Here is a 17,254-nt window from a genome sequence, read left to right on the forward strand (position 1 = left end):
CTTGGCAACTGTAGAATGCAAATGTACTATTGGGATTGCAGTGGAGCGCTGGGAGGAAAAAGGGGGAGAGAATGGAGTGTCGCAGAATACTGAACAGAAAAATCCCACAGTGTACCATTTTTTTCTTGTGAATCCCACTTAAACATGGAATCCTGCATGTATCTTAACAGCCTGACCTCCCTTACCATCTGATGTCTTGTGTGAACTACACACAGGGTTGGGCATAAGGTCCTAGTACTAGCTATTGGATTTTCTTTGCTATTGAGACTTTCATCTGCTTTGTGGCTTGTAGTTGAGTCAGATGCGCCGTGGAGCAGGCTCCAGTTCACCTTATGGGAATTTTCCAGTTGCCAGCTCATGGTCAGTAGGGGCAAAGCCTTAACCATAAGTCCTGGTTCAGAGGACACTGTAAGAAGAACCTCAGAATAATAGAATTGTGGAGTTGGAAGGGACCATGAGGGTCATCTAGTCCAACCCCCTGCAATGCAGGAATCTTTTGCCCAACACGGGGCTTGAACCCACGACCCTGAGGTCTCATGCTTTTACAGGCTGAACTATCCTGCCTTTGCTGAGCTCAGTGCAGCACCGCAGTTAAAAGGACTGAGGAAGGAGCAAAGCAGCTGCAAGCTCCTCTCTGGTAGCCCACACAGTTGGCTTACTATGTCAAGTGAACCAGGTCTGATGCGTGTAACAGGGGTCAGACCCAAACTCTGATTTGTTGAGACACCACTGAATTGCACTGAACGGCCCTTTGCTTCCTGAGAGTTCAGCTAGCAATGTCTGCTCATTTTAGCTTGTTTGGATAATGGGAGATTCAAATATCTCACTGAATCGTTACCCTTCCCAATAATTTTACCCAATAAAATCTCAGTGCTGAATAGAAACTGTGAGCCTCTGCCTTGCTAGGGCAACAAAAGCTAGTGATTGCTGAGAGTATACGTGCTGAGAGGGCCCTTGTTAAAGCCTTGTGGTTGTTGTTTTTTCGCCTTGCTGTTATGACTTGTAAAGGAGTTTAAATTGTTTGTTTCTTTTCCAGATGTCATCATAGGAGCTGTTGTTGGATGCATTCTGGCTGCTGCTGTTATTGCTGCAGGGATTGGTTTTTTCATCTTCTGGAAGAAGAGAAGGTATATTAGCTACTGCATAATTCTTTACAAGGATGTAGTTGTGCATAACACTTCATGATGCAGGTCTCCGCTGCTTCTCTTTCACGTATTTGGAATGCTTGGGCTCTTTTTCTGCCATGCATTCAAACCATTTTCAGGCTGTCTGTCTTAGGAAGGCCAGGAGGCCTTAATTATTTTTTACCAGGGTGTAATAACTCTGCAGGTAAGAAATAGGTTCTCCTTAATGAACCAGCTTAGTCCAAATACAGAAAGTCCTGCCAAACTGTGACTTGATAGGTCAGCAATGGTTGGTCTTTAAAAATAATTAAAGTCGCTTTACCTCTTTTCTTAGTCTTTATTCTCCCCATGGCCACAGCTGACTATTCCAGGGATACCCACCTGATACAGTGCTCTTGAAGGGAGTTGACATTTTATCAGAAGTCATGCCCTGTTGATACTATTTTTTTTCTCTTGGGAAGGCTCTGTGGGTGGGTTTTGTTCACTCTCAGTACCTGATTGCCATAAAGTTGGTCTAGAAGAAATTCCTCCCTGATGAGACTGGGCTTGTGACCCTGGGTAGTGGTTTCTTTTTGGTCTTCATGTGCAGCTTGGATGGTTTACTTCCTCAAAGGCTCTGGATCTGTTGCAATGTAGACTGTTCTTCATAGAATGCTGTGTAATCTGCAATCAGCGGCGGAGGAAGCCGCTCGGGTGCCTGGGGCGGTGCACCCAGGGGCGGGGTGAGCTGCCCATAGGGGTAGAGCACACCATGGGGCCTCCAGAGTCTGCCTGCCTCCTCCCACTCAGCCACCCTACAGCTGGGGAGGAGGCAGCGGGTGGAACTCTTGGGCAATGTGGAGCCTATGGGCGCCCAAGCTACTGCATCTCTCCCAGGAGAGACATATGGCTCGGGCACACTGCAGGCCCCGCAGTGAGTGCCGCCTGGCATTTTGTCACCCCCTTCAGTGGTGACACCCGGAGCGGCCCACACCCACCACACCCCCTCCCCCCCCCTGTCTGCAGTGTGTGAGTTCATCTTTGGGGAAAGCTGTGCCTTGTGGCAAATGGGTTGGGTCACATGGACCCCAGTACTTTCCAATCCTATATTTGTTGCTTAATGGAAGGCATAGTTTGTGGCCTGATGTTGGCATTTAGCCAAACCAGTAGTTGCGGAAAGCTTTGTATTTTTTATTTCAGTTTTTCCAAGAGTGAAAAATGCAACTAACCCTTTTTTCAAAATCTACAATTCTACAGGAAAGGTGGAAAAAACAACCAGGTGCCATTTACCCAATTAGAGTGAGTTGACTATTACTATCTTCTCTTTAGAATATACTGAGGATCAATCAAAATTGGCTTTGTTTTAAAGTGGTGGGAGAGATAATACTTGGAGGGCTTTAAAAGTATTTGGGGTCATTGAGGTCCTAATAACCTATGTTATAAAACTCTATGTTATGATTAATTGGTGTAATAATGTGTCAGAATGCCTGTGTAAAGATACTAAATAACATGCAAAGGTCTTTCCTCCTTGGTGGTTAGGTGTGGGGAGCCCTATTTCACCAGTATTAAATTCAACCTAGTTTCTGTGGCTCTAAGATAGATTGTGCATTGTGTGTGCGCAGGGGAGTAGGGTTATCAGGTAGGGGCACAGCTGGGCCACCAGCCCAAGCTGATGGAAGGCACTCCAAGGCCATCCGAGCCTCAAGCAACAGCAAAGGATCCAGGAGTACCCCCAAGCTATGTGTAGTAACTACTGGGTTGTTTTTTCTTATCCTTCCGGATGAAGCAATTTATGTGAGGAGTCAGGAGAAATAGATGGAACTAAATAATTGGAAATGGCAGGAGCATAGCTTAGACTATAAAGAAGATCAATTTTTAAAGCTATGTTTTTGCTCCAAAATTTAATTGGGCATTCTTGTATCACAGCAGGGAATTTGTAGTTTGTGTAATACTAGATTCCAAGTATTATGTATAAAATTGTTCTGCTCAGTTAATAAAGGCTGTAACTAATGTGTGCAATTTTTCTCTCTTCCTTTCCATCTTCCTCTGCAGACCGAGAAAGTAAGCAAATAATTTACTATACTCTAGATGAATAATAGAAATAGTGCTTGAATTCATGCCTCTCATTTGATTATGCTTTATTTCTGTTCAGCTTCTCAGAGAATGCTTAGTGCTTTATTTCCTAAGCAAACGTGTTATGTTGTGTACACTCAGCACTTCAGCTGTCAAAATATGGATTTGGAATTTCTCAGTTTCTGTTGTCCCCAATTCTCACCTTGTTGGACTCCAGCATGCCCTTGGTGTAGGGCCCAGATTGCTGCTTGTGAAAATTCATGGCACAAATAAGACGAGAGCAGTCAGCGGGGAAAGGTGGCAGCTTGTACCTTGGCCTCCTGGTGGCAGCATGTCTGCCACTTACCAGGGAAAAGAGGTTGGAGGCAGCTGCAAGGTTTACAGTTGTGTTGGACTGACTCTGCTGGGGTACCTGCACAATGCTGACCTCCCCACCACCACACCTTCCCCCCTCCCTCTACTTCTTAGTAAGTGGCAGCAACGCTGATGTCAGGAGGCCGGGTGTAAACCCAGCCACCCCTCCACACCAGCTATTCCTGAAATAAAACCTCTAGTCCCTACTGGGCTATGACCCTTTTCTAGTCAAGAGTCTGTGCTAGGCCCAAAACAATGGATGGCATATCTCAGGTACTGCCCCTATGAAAGTAACAGGGCAACTAAATGTGCCTGGGTGGCTCTGGGGACATTCCAGCACTGCTGCCACCGTCTTCAAGAGACCATGTGTGCACCGCCACCTCTCCCTGGCAGCTGCTCCGGAAATTGAGTTTTTAGCAAAATATGTGTGTCCTAGATAATGTCGACTGCTACAAGGTGGTTGTTTTTTGTTTCTTTCAGATCAAAGTTATTTAAAGTGGAAGACTTTGAGTCTCATTTTAAGAAACAGAAAGCTGACTCAAACTGTGGATTTGCAGAAGAGTATGAGGTATGCATCTGAAATGTTCTCAGCTTTTTCTCTGTCATCGTAATGTTTACATTCTTCCACATAAGAGCTCAGCTACGTAGCTCTCGTGTTGTAACCCACCCCGGGCCCTTAGGGTGAAGGGCAGGTAATAAATTAAATAATGACAACAACACATGCTTCCTCCTGCACAGCTGAAAGATTAAGGCTGTCCCGTCTTCTCTGAACAGTTGAAAAAGGAAGGTGCAATAGGACTTGAGTCCCTGCAAAATCTGAAATTCAGGTTTTGAGGTGGATTTCATTATTTAAAGAGCCAAAATTCAACTCTGAAAAAGCCATATGCAATGGGAAACAATAAGCAAACCTAACAATTAGGAATTACCTTCCCCCAAAGTTCAGTGCTGTTGGATGCCATATGGCCAAGTGTTGAAGAACTATTTGCATGCCATGAGGTAAAATAATCCTAAATTCCTTCTCTATTTGCTGCAGGAGCTCAGGCCTGTTGGTACAAATCAGCCCAGATTTGCAGCTGAACTACAAGAGAACAAAGCAAAAAATAGATATAACAATGTCTTGCCATGTAAGTTCCTCAACCCTACTGCTACTAAAAACTGACCTGGCACCATCACTGTGCTAGAATCCCTTCTCCCCCTCTACCCCTATCAGCAAAGATAAGTGGGATAGGATCAGACTCTAACGCTACTTTTAATCCTAATTACTACACCACCTATATTCTTTCATCTGGTTCATAGTGTTTTCTTTATTTAGTGGCTTAATTCATTTTATGTGGTGTGTGCTGTGGAAAAAGGAAAATATATTGACACATCCTTTTAATAATAACAATAATAATAATAATAATTAATAATTAATTTTTTTGCAGATGATATTTCTCGTGTCAGACTTCAGATCCATGACCATCCAACCAATGATTACATTAATGCAAACTATATGCCGGTAAGTGTTCCCAACCTATTTAAAAAAACCCATAGTGTTTTAATGACAGATTTATAAATAAGAAAAGTGGTATTCAGACCATACTTTGATTGCAGGGTTACAACTCCAAGAAAGAGTTCATCGCTGCACAAGGCCCTTTGCCCAATACGGTGCAAGACTTCTGGCGCATGATCTGGGAGAAGAAAATTTATACCGTTGTTATGCTGACTAAATGTATTGAACAAGGCAGGGTGAGTTACCGTTAAAGTTCCGAAACATGCTACAAAATGTTGCCGTGCACCACAACCACCACCAATTTTGCACCTCAACGATTCTAAAAAATTTAATTCAATGATTAAAAAAAAACCCTACCAGTTTAAGACCACAACCTGGGAAATTGGAAGCTAAGATTGATGCCTTAACAGATGTACCCCGTGATCAGTAATAAAGTTGTTGACTCCAGATGCGGAGGATAAAGATGCCCCGCACTGCCCTAGTTTTGTATTGCCCTAAGTTTTCTGTGTGGCTGTACAATAAACAGAACGATAACAGCTTCTTATTCTGGATTTGGAACTGCAACATTGTGAGTGACAGAAGAACGTTCCTCAGCTACTGCCGTGCTTAGGCTTCCACCCAGCAGACACGCTGCAAGACCTCTGGGGTTGCTTTGAAGCCCAAGATGCTTCCTGGCAGTGGAAGTGGGAAGCAGGCTACCTAGGCAAAATGGTGCTGCCGTTGATAATAAGGGATAAGTGGAAGGATTCAGCACCCTCTTCCAGCACAGCTCTTATTTTGCTCCTGATTTGTTTGATGTTTGGTGTTTTTAGCATTCTGTTGGAAGCTGCCCAGAGTGGCTGGGAAAATCCAGCCAGATGGGTGGGGTATTATTATTATTATTATTATTATTATTATTATTATTAATATTATTAATAATAATAATATTAATAATAATACCCGCCCCAAACCACTTTGCAACAGAAAAGACTTGTGAGCTAAGAGCTCTGTTTGATGCTCTTATGCAAGTCCCTATGAGAACCTTTTAGACGGGAAAAGGGCACTGGCCTGCAAATGCATTGACATCTAAATATTTACATAACTCAACATCTGTAGGCTCACCACCTCCACGCTTACAAGGTGCAGTGTTTGTTGTTGCCTCTGTGAAATCTATGAAATATTTCCAAAGCTTACTTTGGCACTGGCACCCTCAGCAATTGCAACGGTGCTGGGCAACAAACTGGGCATGCATCACACCCCGAGGCATTGGTAGTAGAACCACTCCCACTCCTGCTGTATCAGAGGATAACCCCCACCTCTCACTGTTTGACCCCACCTGCCAACACAGATGAGCGGCAAAGAGGCACAGGTCAATTTCTTTAGTAATACAGTAATATGCTTCTTAAGAAGGAGAACAATGGGGGGGGGCATCTTTACTGATCCCAGGCACTCTATCCCACCCCATCCCCCATCTGGTCCTAAATCCAATGTCCCCACCCCTTGCTTTTCTTATATTATTTTTACTTTTGTGGACCTATCATATAATTTGACTTATAATTTATATTTCTAGACAAAATGTGAGGAATATTGGCCAAATAAACAATCCAAGAGCTATGGAGACATAACATTAGCCATGACTTCAGAAATTCCTCTTCCAGAGTGGACAATAAGAGATTTCTCCATGGAAAAGGTGAGTTGTTTGCGCTCTGTCTCTCTCTCTCTCTCTCTCTCTCTCTCTCTCTCTCTGTGTGTGTGTGTGTGTGTCTGTGTTTTGCTTATACTCTGGATTGATGACGTATCACTTAGGCTGCAATCCTATAGGGTCCCAGCAGCCATAGGGCACATCACATTTCCTTGTCAGAGACACCAGAGAGAGAGGGTTCTGAGAAGGAGTTCTGCTGTCTTATCTGATCTCCTTGTCACCACAGAAACCTTTGGGCACTGATATGACTGGGGCATGGGTATGTCTGGTTTTAGACATTATTTCTGTTTGCCTTATTATTCTGATAATTATTCTGATTTTGGAAAAACAACAACTAGATATGGGCAGCAGAGATTTTTCACAGGAGAAACAAGGGCTCTGGATTAGACATGTGACCTACCTTTCAATGTGATTTGTTGCCTGCTGTTAAGCTTATTTATTTTAGGTTAATTTATACCTCTTTTCAGATTTGGAACAGGCAACAAAACGAGCTCACAATAAAAGCGTTTCTAACTCTGAATTTTAGAGAGGGGCAGAATCCACTCCACTCAAGTGTGAAACTTTTCATAGAATCATAGAATTGTAGAGTAGGAATTTGAATGGGTTAAGCAAGAAGACGTCTGCTGAGACCCTGAAATTAAACACTGGGTAATTGGGAAACATCATAATTGGGAAAATTGATAATTTTCAGATTGAAGAGGCTCCTAAATCTCCTCATTCATCACTAGGAGCAAAGTAGAGCCTCAGAGTCTCTATATTTGACACTCCTTTCCCATGTGAATAAGTTCTCTGAAACCATGCTGTTCCCCCATAGTCATCCAGGGAGGTGTGTGTGGCAGGCGCAGTCTACCAAAAGGACCAAATTGGCCTAGAGGCCTTGAAGCTCCCCTAGCAATATTTCACAGCCCTCAACCTCCAAATTTCCCTTTCCCTCAAAAACCCACCCAATCCCAAAATGCATTGCGTGTGATCTACTCCATCTCTAGTGAAAATAGTCAAGCTAGATATAATGGTACCTCGGGTTAAGAACTTAATTCATTCTGGCGGCCCATTCTTAACCTGAAACTGTTCTTAATCTGAAGCACCACTTTAGCTAATGGGGCCTCCTGCCGCCGTGCTGCCGGAGCACAATTCCTGTTCTCATCCTGAAGCAAAGTTCTTAACCCAAGATACTATTTCTGGGTTAGTGGAGTCTGTAACCTGAAGCGTCTGTAACCCGAGGTACCACTGTATAAAAATTTCACTTCCCTGATTTATCCAAGCTATTTGAAACCATCAAAAATACACTCAGCTTGCAGCAATTCCAGAAGGTGTACTGAACCCAGGTCTTAGGTCAAGCACTCAGAGGATAGAAATATGAGTTTGCTCAATGAAATGTATTTGGCACTTGGTCTGAGTCTCATACACTTTTAAACATTTGTTTCTTCCTCCCCTGACACTGTTCGCCCTGAGCAACTTGGCACTGTCTCTTTTTCCACAGCTGTCCTTGGGCCCCAACCCTTCCACTTAGCTTTAACCTGCCTGCTCCCCCCCCCCCATTCCACCAAGCCATTATCATGGTTCACGTTCTCCTGTGCCAGGCACTACAGAATTGCCAGGAAGCAGCTTACAGGCTTAATTTTTTTATTATTATAAAATACTTCGTGACACCATTCTTCCGAACCCTAACAACTACTCCTGTTCCTCTATTTTCATTTCTAAGAGTGATTCATCTGAAAGTCACCCCGTGCGACAGTTCCACTTCACAGCCTGGCCAGATCACGGTGTCCCGGAAACAACCAACCTCCTCATTAACTTCAGGCACTTAGTACAGGAATACATGAAGCAGAACCCTCCAAGTTCTCCTACCTTAGTGCACTGCAGGTACAAATATTACTTTCTGAAAGGGGAGACGAGAGTCCCAAGTCTAAGTGGTATCCTATATACAGTTATGTTTGTGTGGAAGTGCGGGGGCTGGGGTGGGAATATTTCAGTGCCACTGCTTATGTAACTATAAAGGGATGTGAACTCACAGGACCTTAACTCATGCAAAGTTGGATATTCTTGTTTCTATTGTCATTCTAGTTTTCCATAAAGTCACTGATTTTCAGGTGAACAATGGTAAAAGTAAAGGACCCCTGGACGGTTAAGTCCAGTCAAAAGCAACTATGGGGTTGCGGCGCTCCTCTCGCTTTCAGGCCGAGGGAGCCAGTGTTTGTCCACAGACAGCTTTCCGGGTCATGTGGCCAGCATGACTAAACCACTTCTGGTACAACAGAACACCGTGACAGAAACTAGACCGCACAGAAACACTGTTTACTTTTCTACCACAGTGGTACCTATTTATCTACTTGCACTGGCGTGCTTTCAAATTGCTAGGTTGGCAGGAGCTGGGACTAAGAGCAATGGGGTGTCACAGGGATTCGAACCACTGACCTTCTGATCGACAAGTCCAAGAGGCTCAGTGGTTTAGACCACAGCACCATCCGTGTCCCATAGGTGAACAATGATACAGCACCTGATTCTTCCAGGCCATTTCCTGGGCACAATCTTAGCACTAGCGAGATGAATTTACCTCACTCTTTGCATATTCAGAGTTACTTCATGTAGAGGCGTCCAACTAAATGGAGTGAGGGCAGGGACCAGATCATTATTTTGCTTTCTGCCCAGTTGTCAGAAAAGCAAGAGGCAAGGCCTCCTCGGTCTCTTTTTTAATAGATGTACACTGTAAACCTGTGGTCCTCCAGATGTTGCAGAACTACAGCTCTCCCTTCCCCTGGCTGTTTGCCTTGCTGGCTGGGTCTCATGGGAGTAGGAGCCCAACAACATCTGGAAAGACATAGGTTTCCCCATCCCTGCCTTAGACAGACAGCTTTTGCAGTGGGCTCCATCTCTTGGGACTGTGGTGCCAATATGCCTAGGGCCACTTGACAGGTTATTTCTCTCTACCTGTGCATCACTTCTGTGGAGGAAAAGGCATCCACCGAGAGTATTAAGAGCAGCAGAATAGATTGTGTGTGTCTTTTTTTTCTCTTTTCTTTCACACAAGGAAGATAATTATGCTGTCTTAAGTGATCCTTAAACCGAGATATAAGCAAGGATTTAGGGCTTAACTGAAGGCAAGCACGAAGCCATTAAATACATACACACTTGTTTTTTCTTACAGTGCTGGTGTCGGAAGGACGGGGACATTCATTGCAATTGACCATTTGATCCATCAAATGGAGATGGAGAACACTGTTGATGTGTACGGTGTTGTATATGAGCTTCGAATGCATCGGTCTTTAATGGTGCAAACAGAGGTATGGGCAGGATGCTACTCTAAGCACATAAATCAATGACCTACACATGGCATAGCAAGTAATATTGTCACCAGCTTTCAGCATTGTTCCAGTTGATTTAATATTTCTTTTGATAACCTGGAGATGCAACTGCAGACACCAGACCTAAATTTCTGAACAGTTAACTCTGCACCGTTATTTCAGTTTCTGTTCCTATTGCTCACCTTGAGGGCCACTGTTGTTGATTTCTTTTGAATGCTGGAAAAAAAGAAATCCCTTTCTTGCAGTCACTTCCTATATGGGCAGGAAGAGGCAGATGCTTTAAAACTGCGAGATTTCCCCCCTTTTCTTTCATATAATGAAATGGCAGTGGAGAAGACCAAGATGTATGGATGCATTGCAGTTGTTGACTGCAATAATGGGCATAATCTCTCTTAAAAATGATTCATCATATGAAATCTATGCTATATGTTCATTATTAATGCTGTTGTTATTATCTCTCTCCTTTAGGACCAGTATGTCTTCCTAAACCAGTGTGTTTTGGACATTATCAAATCCCAGAAAGATAAGAAAACAGACCTTATCTATCAAAACACAAATGCCATGGCAATCTATGAGAACTTCACACCGTTGCCACATATTGGGAAGGCAAATGGCTACCATGCATAACTGCAAGGGAATGACAAGCCTCCTACTTCTGCCTTTTACATAAGTGAGGAAATATGCACTGTTTTTGTATGTATTTCTATACAGAGACTTTTTCCACTTTTTAAAAAAGAATAACTGAAGATGTACACATTTTTAAAAATGCCAATGGGAACTGTAGTTTCTACAATAGTGTTAAAGGGAAAATACACTGTATTTTACAGCTGGATTTGAAGAAGGTGAAGAAGCATCACATGATTGGTGTATTATCACTGAATAAATGACGGGATCCCTTTTTGAACTTCAGAAATAATAAATGACACAGATACTTAAAATCAGGTTTGAGGGTCACTGTTCCAGAGATGTTTGTATGTACATTGGCTTTTCGCCAACAGAAACCACGTTATCAGTGACTACTCAAGTTCTTTTTGTTTTATTTAAAACGGGAACACAAAAAAAATGCAAATAGGATATTTTATTATGTACTTGTGCCTTTTTCTAGCTGTTTTGCTATAGACAAAATGATCAGAGTCCTATATTTTTGTATTGAAATTCTCGGTTGAAATATAACATTTAAATAATATCAATATCAATTCTCATTTGGAATAGCTTTGTTGATTCTTCCTTCATGGAGGTGGCAACCCTTTCTTTGTATTTTACTGCAGTCTGCAGAGACTTTTCCCTAGAGGTAATTCACTTGATTGTGTGAGGACTGGAGCAATCGTGTGACACCTTGGCTGTATAAAACTGTATTAAACTGTGGAATGGAGCCTTCTTATATGGTTTAGCTGAAACTTGTTTAGCTTTGTATTCATCCGTCGAGATTAGTACATCCCACTTCTAAAATCTGTTAATATCAGTTGTAAGTATATTCACGCACTTTCAGTGCTCTTCAGAACCCATTTGTGCCTTTGTCTGTGCCTGAAACTTCCTTTTCCTTCACCTCACTGTCCATAGCCCCATTTTCACTCACTGCCAATGAATCTGGTGAGCTGAAGATGTCATTGGCTGATGTCACGATTCTACTTCTGACATGCCTGTAAACATGTGACTCCCTAAACCAATCTAAACATGAGTGAGAAGAAAGGTGGCTGAGGTCAGTGAGGGCAAAGTGAAGGAAAATGGGGAAGAAATGAAGTGGCAACTGCCAGTGGAACAAAAGGACATCGAGCATGTAAAAAAATAAATAGCAAATCTTCAATATGAGTATCCCCCTCCCCAATTAGTTTTGTGGGATATGCTAATTTCAAAGCAAATATTGAACATAGGAGATGTTTTGCCTAGCTTTCAATCATGTAAATACAAAGCCCATCAATGTGTTGTGGAAGCAGGATTGTTAAAGTACACACTGGCTACATAAACACTTGACAGGTGAAGAGGCAGTTGTGTGTCAGGTCCACTAAATCCAGCATTACCACACAGGCCCTCAGGTTTCACAGCAGTTTCAGGAGAGTAGTGGTGCTGCCTTCAACATGTGTAGATAGGAGGGAGGCAGCTGCTTCTCCGTGTAGTTACAACCCATCTCACTGGGAACTCATTGAGTGCCCACTGTCTAGTTAGCAGTTAATCCAAATGTTGCGGTTATCACTTGATAGCTTATCTCCTCAGTTGGTCTTGAGGGATGGCCTTTAGTGGTGTCATTCACGGAAGAGGAGGGCTATGTCTCAATCTGAGCTTTAACTTGTTTTCTTTGTGTGTTGGTGTTGTAGTATGTGTCTCTGTTGGTGGGAAGGGGAGGGGGGAATGAAGGACCCACCCTATCCAGGTTGAAATTTTTATGTTCTTGTATGTAATAAGGATTTATTTAAAAGTGCAATATTTGATTTACTGAATGAACGCTTGCCTCTATTTCCATAGAGTTTTACTCAGGTTCAGTATCTCTTCTTAGTTGTTCTGTGGTTTAATGTTCTTAAGTGTGTCGTTTGTGGAAGACTGAAGAACTCCTATGGCAGAGTTCCCAGGAAGGTCCATTGACTTTGCTCTGTTTCTCTAAAAAGTAAATGTTCTAAAGATCTACTGATTCTTTCAGCTGCAGAATATGTTTTAGCCAGTTAAAACTGAGGTATATATTTTTAATGTTGTTGTATCAAAGATATATAATTGCTCTACCTTTTGGTTTATTTGTTTGTTTGTATTATGCTGCTGTAGTTGTAACGGATACGATTAACGAAAATTGAAGGGTTCTCCATTAAATTAATTGTGTTGGTACACTGATGGTGAAATTATGAAGGTATTCTTAATGAAGGACTTGTGGCGTGGGAAGTGGGAGGGGTTGTGGTTCATTATTCTTTTAGTCAATGCGCTGGCAGCATTAGGAACTCTCTTGAGTGTGTTATAGAGCTATCTGTAAAGTATTGGAGTGTTGTGGGCTCCACTCCTCAACTTTCTTTGGTGCAAAAACCCTTTGAATTGCATTGAGCTTGTGCAGAGCAGGCGATATGCTTGAGGGAATTAGGGTGCTGAAGGGTATACGGTAAGCCACACTCCATGGCTCTGGAGTATTTAAAATTCTGCCAGTGGGGCAAAATCTTTTGGAAACCAATAGCTCAAAAATGGGGAAATGGTTGCTAATACAGTTCTTCTCCTACCAAAGTCTATGATTGGTGGCTTTTTATATCTATGCCTTAGGTAGAATGACATTTGGATGTTGGTGGTTGGACCAAATATATACATATTTTAAATGGTTGAAAGAGGGGCCCCACTAAAATATAGATTAATCTGTTTCATACGTGCCACATTCCAATGCAGGGGTCTTCTACATAGTAGAAATGAAATCCTGCTTGATTTTGGGGGAGAGCCAATAAACCCTTGTTGTAGTCTCTGTAGATCATTATCCAGGAAGAGGTTTTGCACAAGATTTGTCTAATATAATAAGCAACGATCCTAATCATGCCATAATTGATGCTAGCAGTCTTTGTGCATCTTGACATAAATACAGTTAGCATGCAAATAATTGCACTTGTGAACTCTCCTTACAAAATGGGGTCTCAGACCAAAACTGGCCTATTGGGGTTTTTTCTTTTCTCTTTTTACAAAGTGCCTGTCTAACATAGATGACTGCTGTGTCTGAAAAGTTACCAGAATGTATTTCGTTGTTTCCTGTTAAAATAAATGGCATCCTTTCAAGGCAATGCAAATATTCTTAAGAATGGTGAGGGGAATCTGGACTTGCCCTTTCCTGTGGACAGAATGGGCTGAGATCCAGTGCAGACTCCCACTGAAGGAAGTGAGGAGTGTTTTTCTACAAATATCTTTCCCTGTACTTTTCAGTGACATCTTCCACACCGATCTGAAATGTCTCCCAATCCTGCAGTGTAGTGGGAGATGGGGACACAGAGGAGCTATAGAAGGACGAGAACAATAAAAAGTCATCTTTCCCCTTTCTTCAGCAGAATATCCTACAGGGGAAGTTCTGTTAACCGGGTGGGATCCAGCCCTACATGCCTAAAATTTGTGCTGGTTGAAAACATTAGATCAATTAAAAGTTGCAGGATCACAGGCCCCAGGGTTCAGAGGTAATTAAATTTTGTATAGGCTCCACTCATTATGGAGGTGTAGGACTTGGGCAAAGAAAATAGGGGGAAGCATAGGAGCTGCATGCTCTTTGCCTTGATCAAAGGTGGTGTTACCCTCCAGATATCGCTGAATTACAGCTCCCATCAGCCCCTGCCAGGGATCATAAGCTGCAGTTCAGCAATGTCTGGAAGGCAGAAGGTTTCCTCACCCCTGGCTTAGATTCTTTCCCTTACTTCCTTTCAGTTAATCCCTTGCAGCTCATTCACCCTACCTCATGAAGATGTTGATGGATGCTACTAAAATAATGTAGCTCCTGATAGGTATCTTCGTCAGGGGACAACTCTGCCCAGTGATAAGTTTATAGCAGGCATAGGCAAACTGGGCCCTCCAGATGTTTTGGGACTACAACTCCCATCATCCCTGACCACTGGTCCTGTTAGCTAGGGATGATGGAAGTTGTAGTCCCAAAACATCTGGAGGGCCCAGTTTGCCTAAGACTGCTTCATAGGGTTTGGCCAGAGTCAGTCTGGCCCTCATTACTAGCTGCAATCAATGGGGCTGTCAGGGCAGGACTTTAGAGCTCAGGACTCAGCAGAACGAGCAGGGAGGCCCCCAAAAGTAGCAGCGTTGGATTGCCGCATTTTCAGCATATTACTATCTAAAGAGGACTATTAAGTCCAAAGCCTAAAATTGCCTAACTATAACTGAGTGCACATCATTTTCATAAGCCATCTGTGTGTGAGAGAGAGGGGCGGTGCTGTTTTAGTTCATGCTGTAAAAACTTAGCCCTAAACATTTGCACTTGATTACCTGCCTGTAACGGGAACATAACACAATGGTCTGTGGATGTATTATGCTAGCCCATCCTAAGCATTTGTATTGCTGACAGGCCTGATCTTCCTCTTAGTCAGAGTGTAGAAGCTCATCTGGGGCAGCAGCAAAGGGCAGCTAACTTGTCAATTATTTGGCTTATTATTTTTACCACTGTTAGGTTGTTATTTTTTTGCAGGTGGGGGTTCAGACACCAAAATGCCTTGGTCTGTCTCCTTTGCTGACTGCAGAGACAGTCCAGCAGGGTACATATCAAAACTGGCTTGAATCGGAATAGTTTCTCACTGGTCTGCTTGTTATATAATTTCCTTTTGATCTACGCTTTGAAGTTATAAAAACACCTCAGAGTGCAAAATTATGTTGCTTGGAGTGTTCAAATCATCCTTTTTTTAGCCTTAAAACTTGGGAGTAATAACCTATGGGTCAGGATTCAAAGGAAGGAGAGAACAGTTCATGCAGGCAAGAAGCTTGCTTGTTTGCTGTTTTCACCACTGTCAAAAAGAGAGAAGTTGTCATTAAGTTTAAAAAGCAACTAGTCTCTTGGACAGTGGAACCTGCTATAATGCCCACATCAAGCAAAACCCCCATGCATCCCCCCTTCTTTGGATGCTTGCCAGTCTCCTTGTTTTTTATTCTATTTTTAATTTCCAGGCAAGGCATGATTTTGAAAAGAGAGTATTCTTTGTGCATCGGCTGTTGCTGTTATAATTGTGTGTTCAAATGATGTACAATGTTCAGAGTTTCATTCATTGTACAGATGTTTGCTGCATACTGTCCTTAATTTTAATTGTCTGATTGTCTTTTCAATGACATAAAAATAACTAAATAAAACATTGACACAATATGTTTCAGTGTATGTTCTTCCTCTGTGGTCTGTGGTAATTTAATCAACTCCCCTTCCATTTATCTCATTCTAGGGCAGTTTCAAAGACTTAAATGATGAAAATTTAATCCTTTACACACGACTTTCTAAACTCCAGCTTGCCGTGTCTTTGCTTCAATCTTTCTACAAAAAGCGGAAGGCGGACTTCCTGTTTAGACCTTCCCGCTTTTGGTGCCTAATTAAGAAATTTCATAGTCCAATTTTCCGTTCTACTCACGGGCAGTTGTTTAAAATCCAATTGTTCACAGGAAAAAGTCAGCGCTCTCCGGCAACAGCAATGCGGCTTCACTCCGTGAAAGAAGCAGTCGATTCAAAGCACCGTGCCACTCACCCCCACGTCGCTCCGGATCCCCAAAACAGGGTTTCCCCACGAGCAAAGGTGCCAGCCGAATCCCACATCCACAGGCTTCTCCCGCCTGTGGTTTTTGATGGGTCTCCGCCTTGCCGTGGCGGTTCAGACCCTGTTTTCCACGGAGCGGATTCCTCCCGATCGGAGGAAATCCGCCATTGCCAGAGGTGCCAACCCGGAAGTCAGGTGAAAGGAATCCTTATCTTTAGGAAGCCGACTAATATTTCCTGTGTTTACCACCTTGCTGCCTCACCTGTGCATGCAAGCACACGTGCATATATGCAGGGACAGAAGAGAGGATAAGCAGTGCATGGATCCATTCCTGAATCTGCATATGGAATAAATGGGTACAAGGCTAGATATGCACCTCAGATGGCATGCATCTGTTCACAGGTGACACGAAAACTGCAGGAAAGTTGAAGTGCCGTTCTAAAAAACATGCTTCTGCAATATCATTGACACATTTTAAAAATTGTACACAGGCACATTTAAAACTTCCTTTCTGCCTTTCACATCAACAGCAGGAGAGAAGCTCAGAAGCATTCAAGTGGCATGTGTAACATCCATCCTAAGTAGCCATTTCAGTGTGCAAATGATAAAGCCTAGATTCCAGCAGTCAAGGGATGAGCTAACAGCTCTGAATCTCATGGCCCAGTAGGAGTGCAGGGCTTGTAATTGAGAATAAAGATGAGAAACGTATCACAGCTTCATTCAAAATGGGGAAGAGATGCCACAGATTTTGCAACAGCATTTCCGTTTTGTAATCAACACCTCTGTGACTTGAGCCTGTCTTGGAGAATCGCATTGTTTGCCTTGGAAGCCTTTACCCCTAGTTCTAAATGGATGAACCTGGTTGCTGGTAGTTAACTAGAGCCATGGGGAATATAAGGAAGCATATGAATGCCTGTCTAGCAGCAGTGCGAGATTACGTTTTGCATGTAGCTGCCACTGGGAGGAATTACACATAACGCTAGACCGATTGCACAGCATCTTTGCTTGCCTGATGGAATGATCACCCCTCTCCTTCCCCCAGTGCACTCTTCTGGGAGTTCTCCTGACCCCCAGAG

At 42.9% G+C, this 17,254-nt stretch overlaps 1 protein-coding gene across 1 annotated transcript in view; it reads left to right on the top strand.

Annotated features, from left to right (window-relative positions):
* PTPRJ (protein tyrosine phosphatase receptor type J) overlaps positions 1-15,797 on the top strand; it is an 80,219-nt gene extending 64,422 nt beyond the window's left edge. The window contains exons 15-24 of the mRNA XM_082195808.1: positions 1,037-1,127; positions 2,361-2,402; positions 4,011-4,098; positions 4,564-4,654; positions 4,955-5,028; positions 5,124-5,258; positions 6,572-6,691; positions 8,406-8,566; positions 9,849-9,984; positions 10,474-15,797. Of these exons, the coding sequence (XP_082051934.1) occupies positions 1,037-1,127; positions 2,361-2,402; positions 4,011-4,098; positions 4,564-4,654; positions 4,955-5,028; positions 5,124-5,258; positions 6,572-6,691; positions 8,406-8,566; positions 9,849-9,984; positions 10,474-10,632 (1,097 nt within the window). The 3' untranslated portion in view covers positions 10,633-15,797. The remainder of the gene's footprint in view (positions 1-1,036; positions 1,128-2,360; positions 2,403-4,010; positions 4,099-4,563; positions 4,655-4,954; positions 5,029-5,123; positions 5,259-6,571; positions 6,692-8,405; positions 8,567-9,848; positions 9,985-10,473) is intronic.
* Positions 15,798-17,254: the final 1,457 nt, after the last annotated feature.

Source organism: Podarcis vaucheri, assembly GCF_965113315.1.
Source record: "Podarcis vaucheri genome assembly, chromosome: 1".
Lineage (NCBI taxonomy): Eukaryota > Metazoa > Chordata > Lepidosauria > Squamata > Lacertidae > Podarcis > Podarcis vaucheri.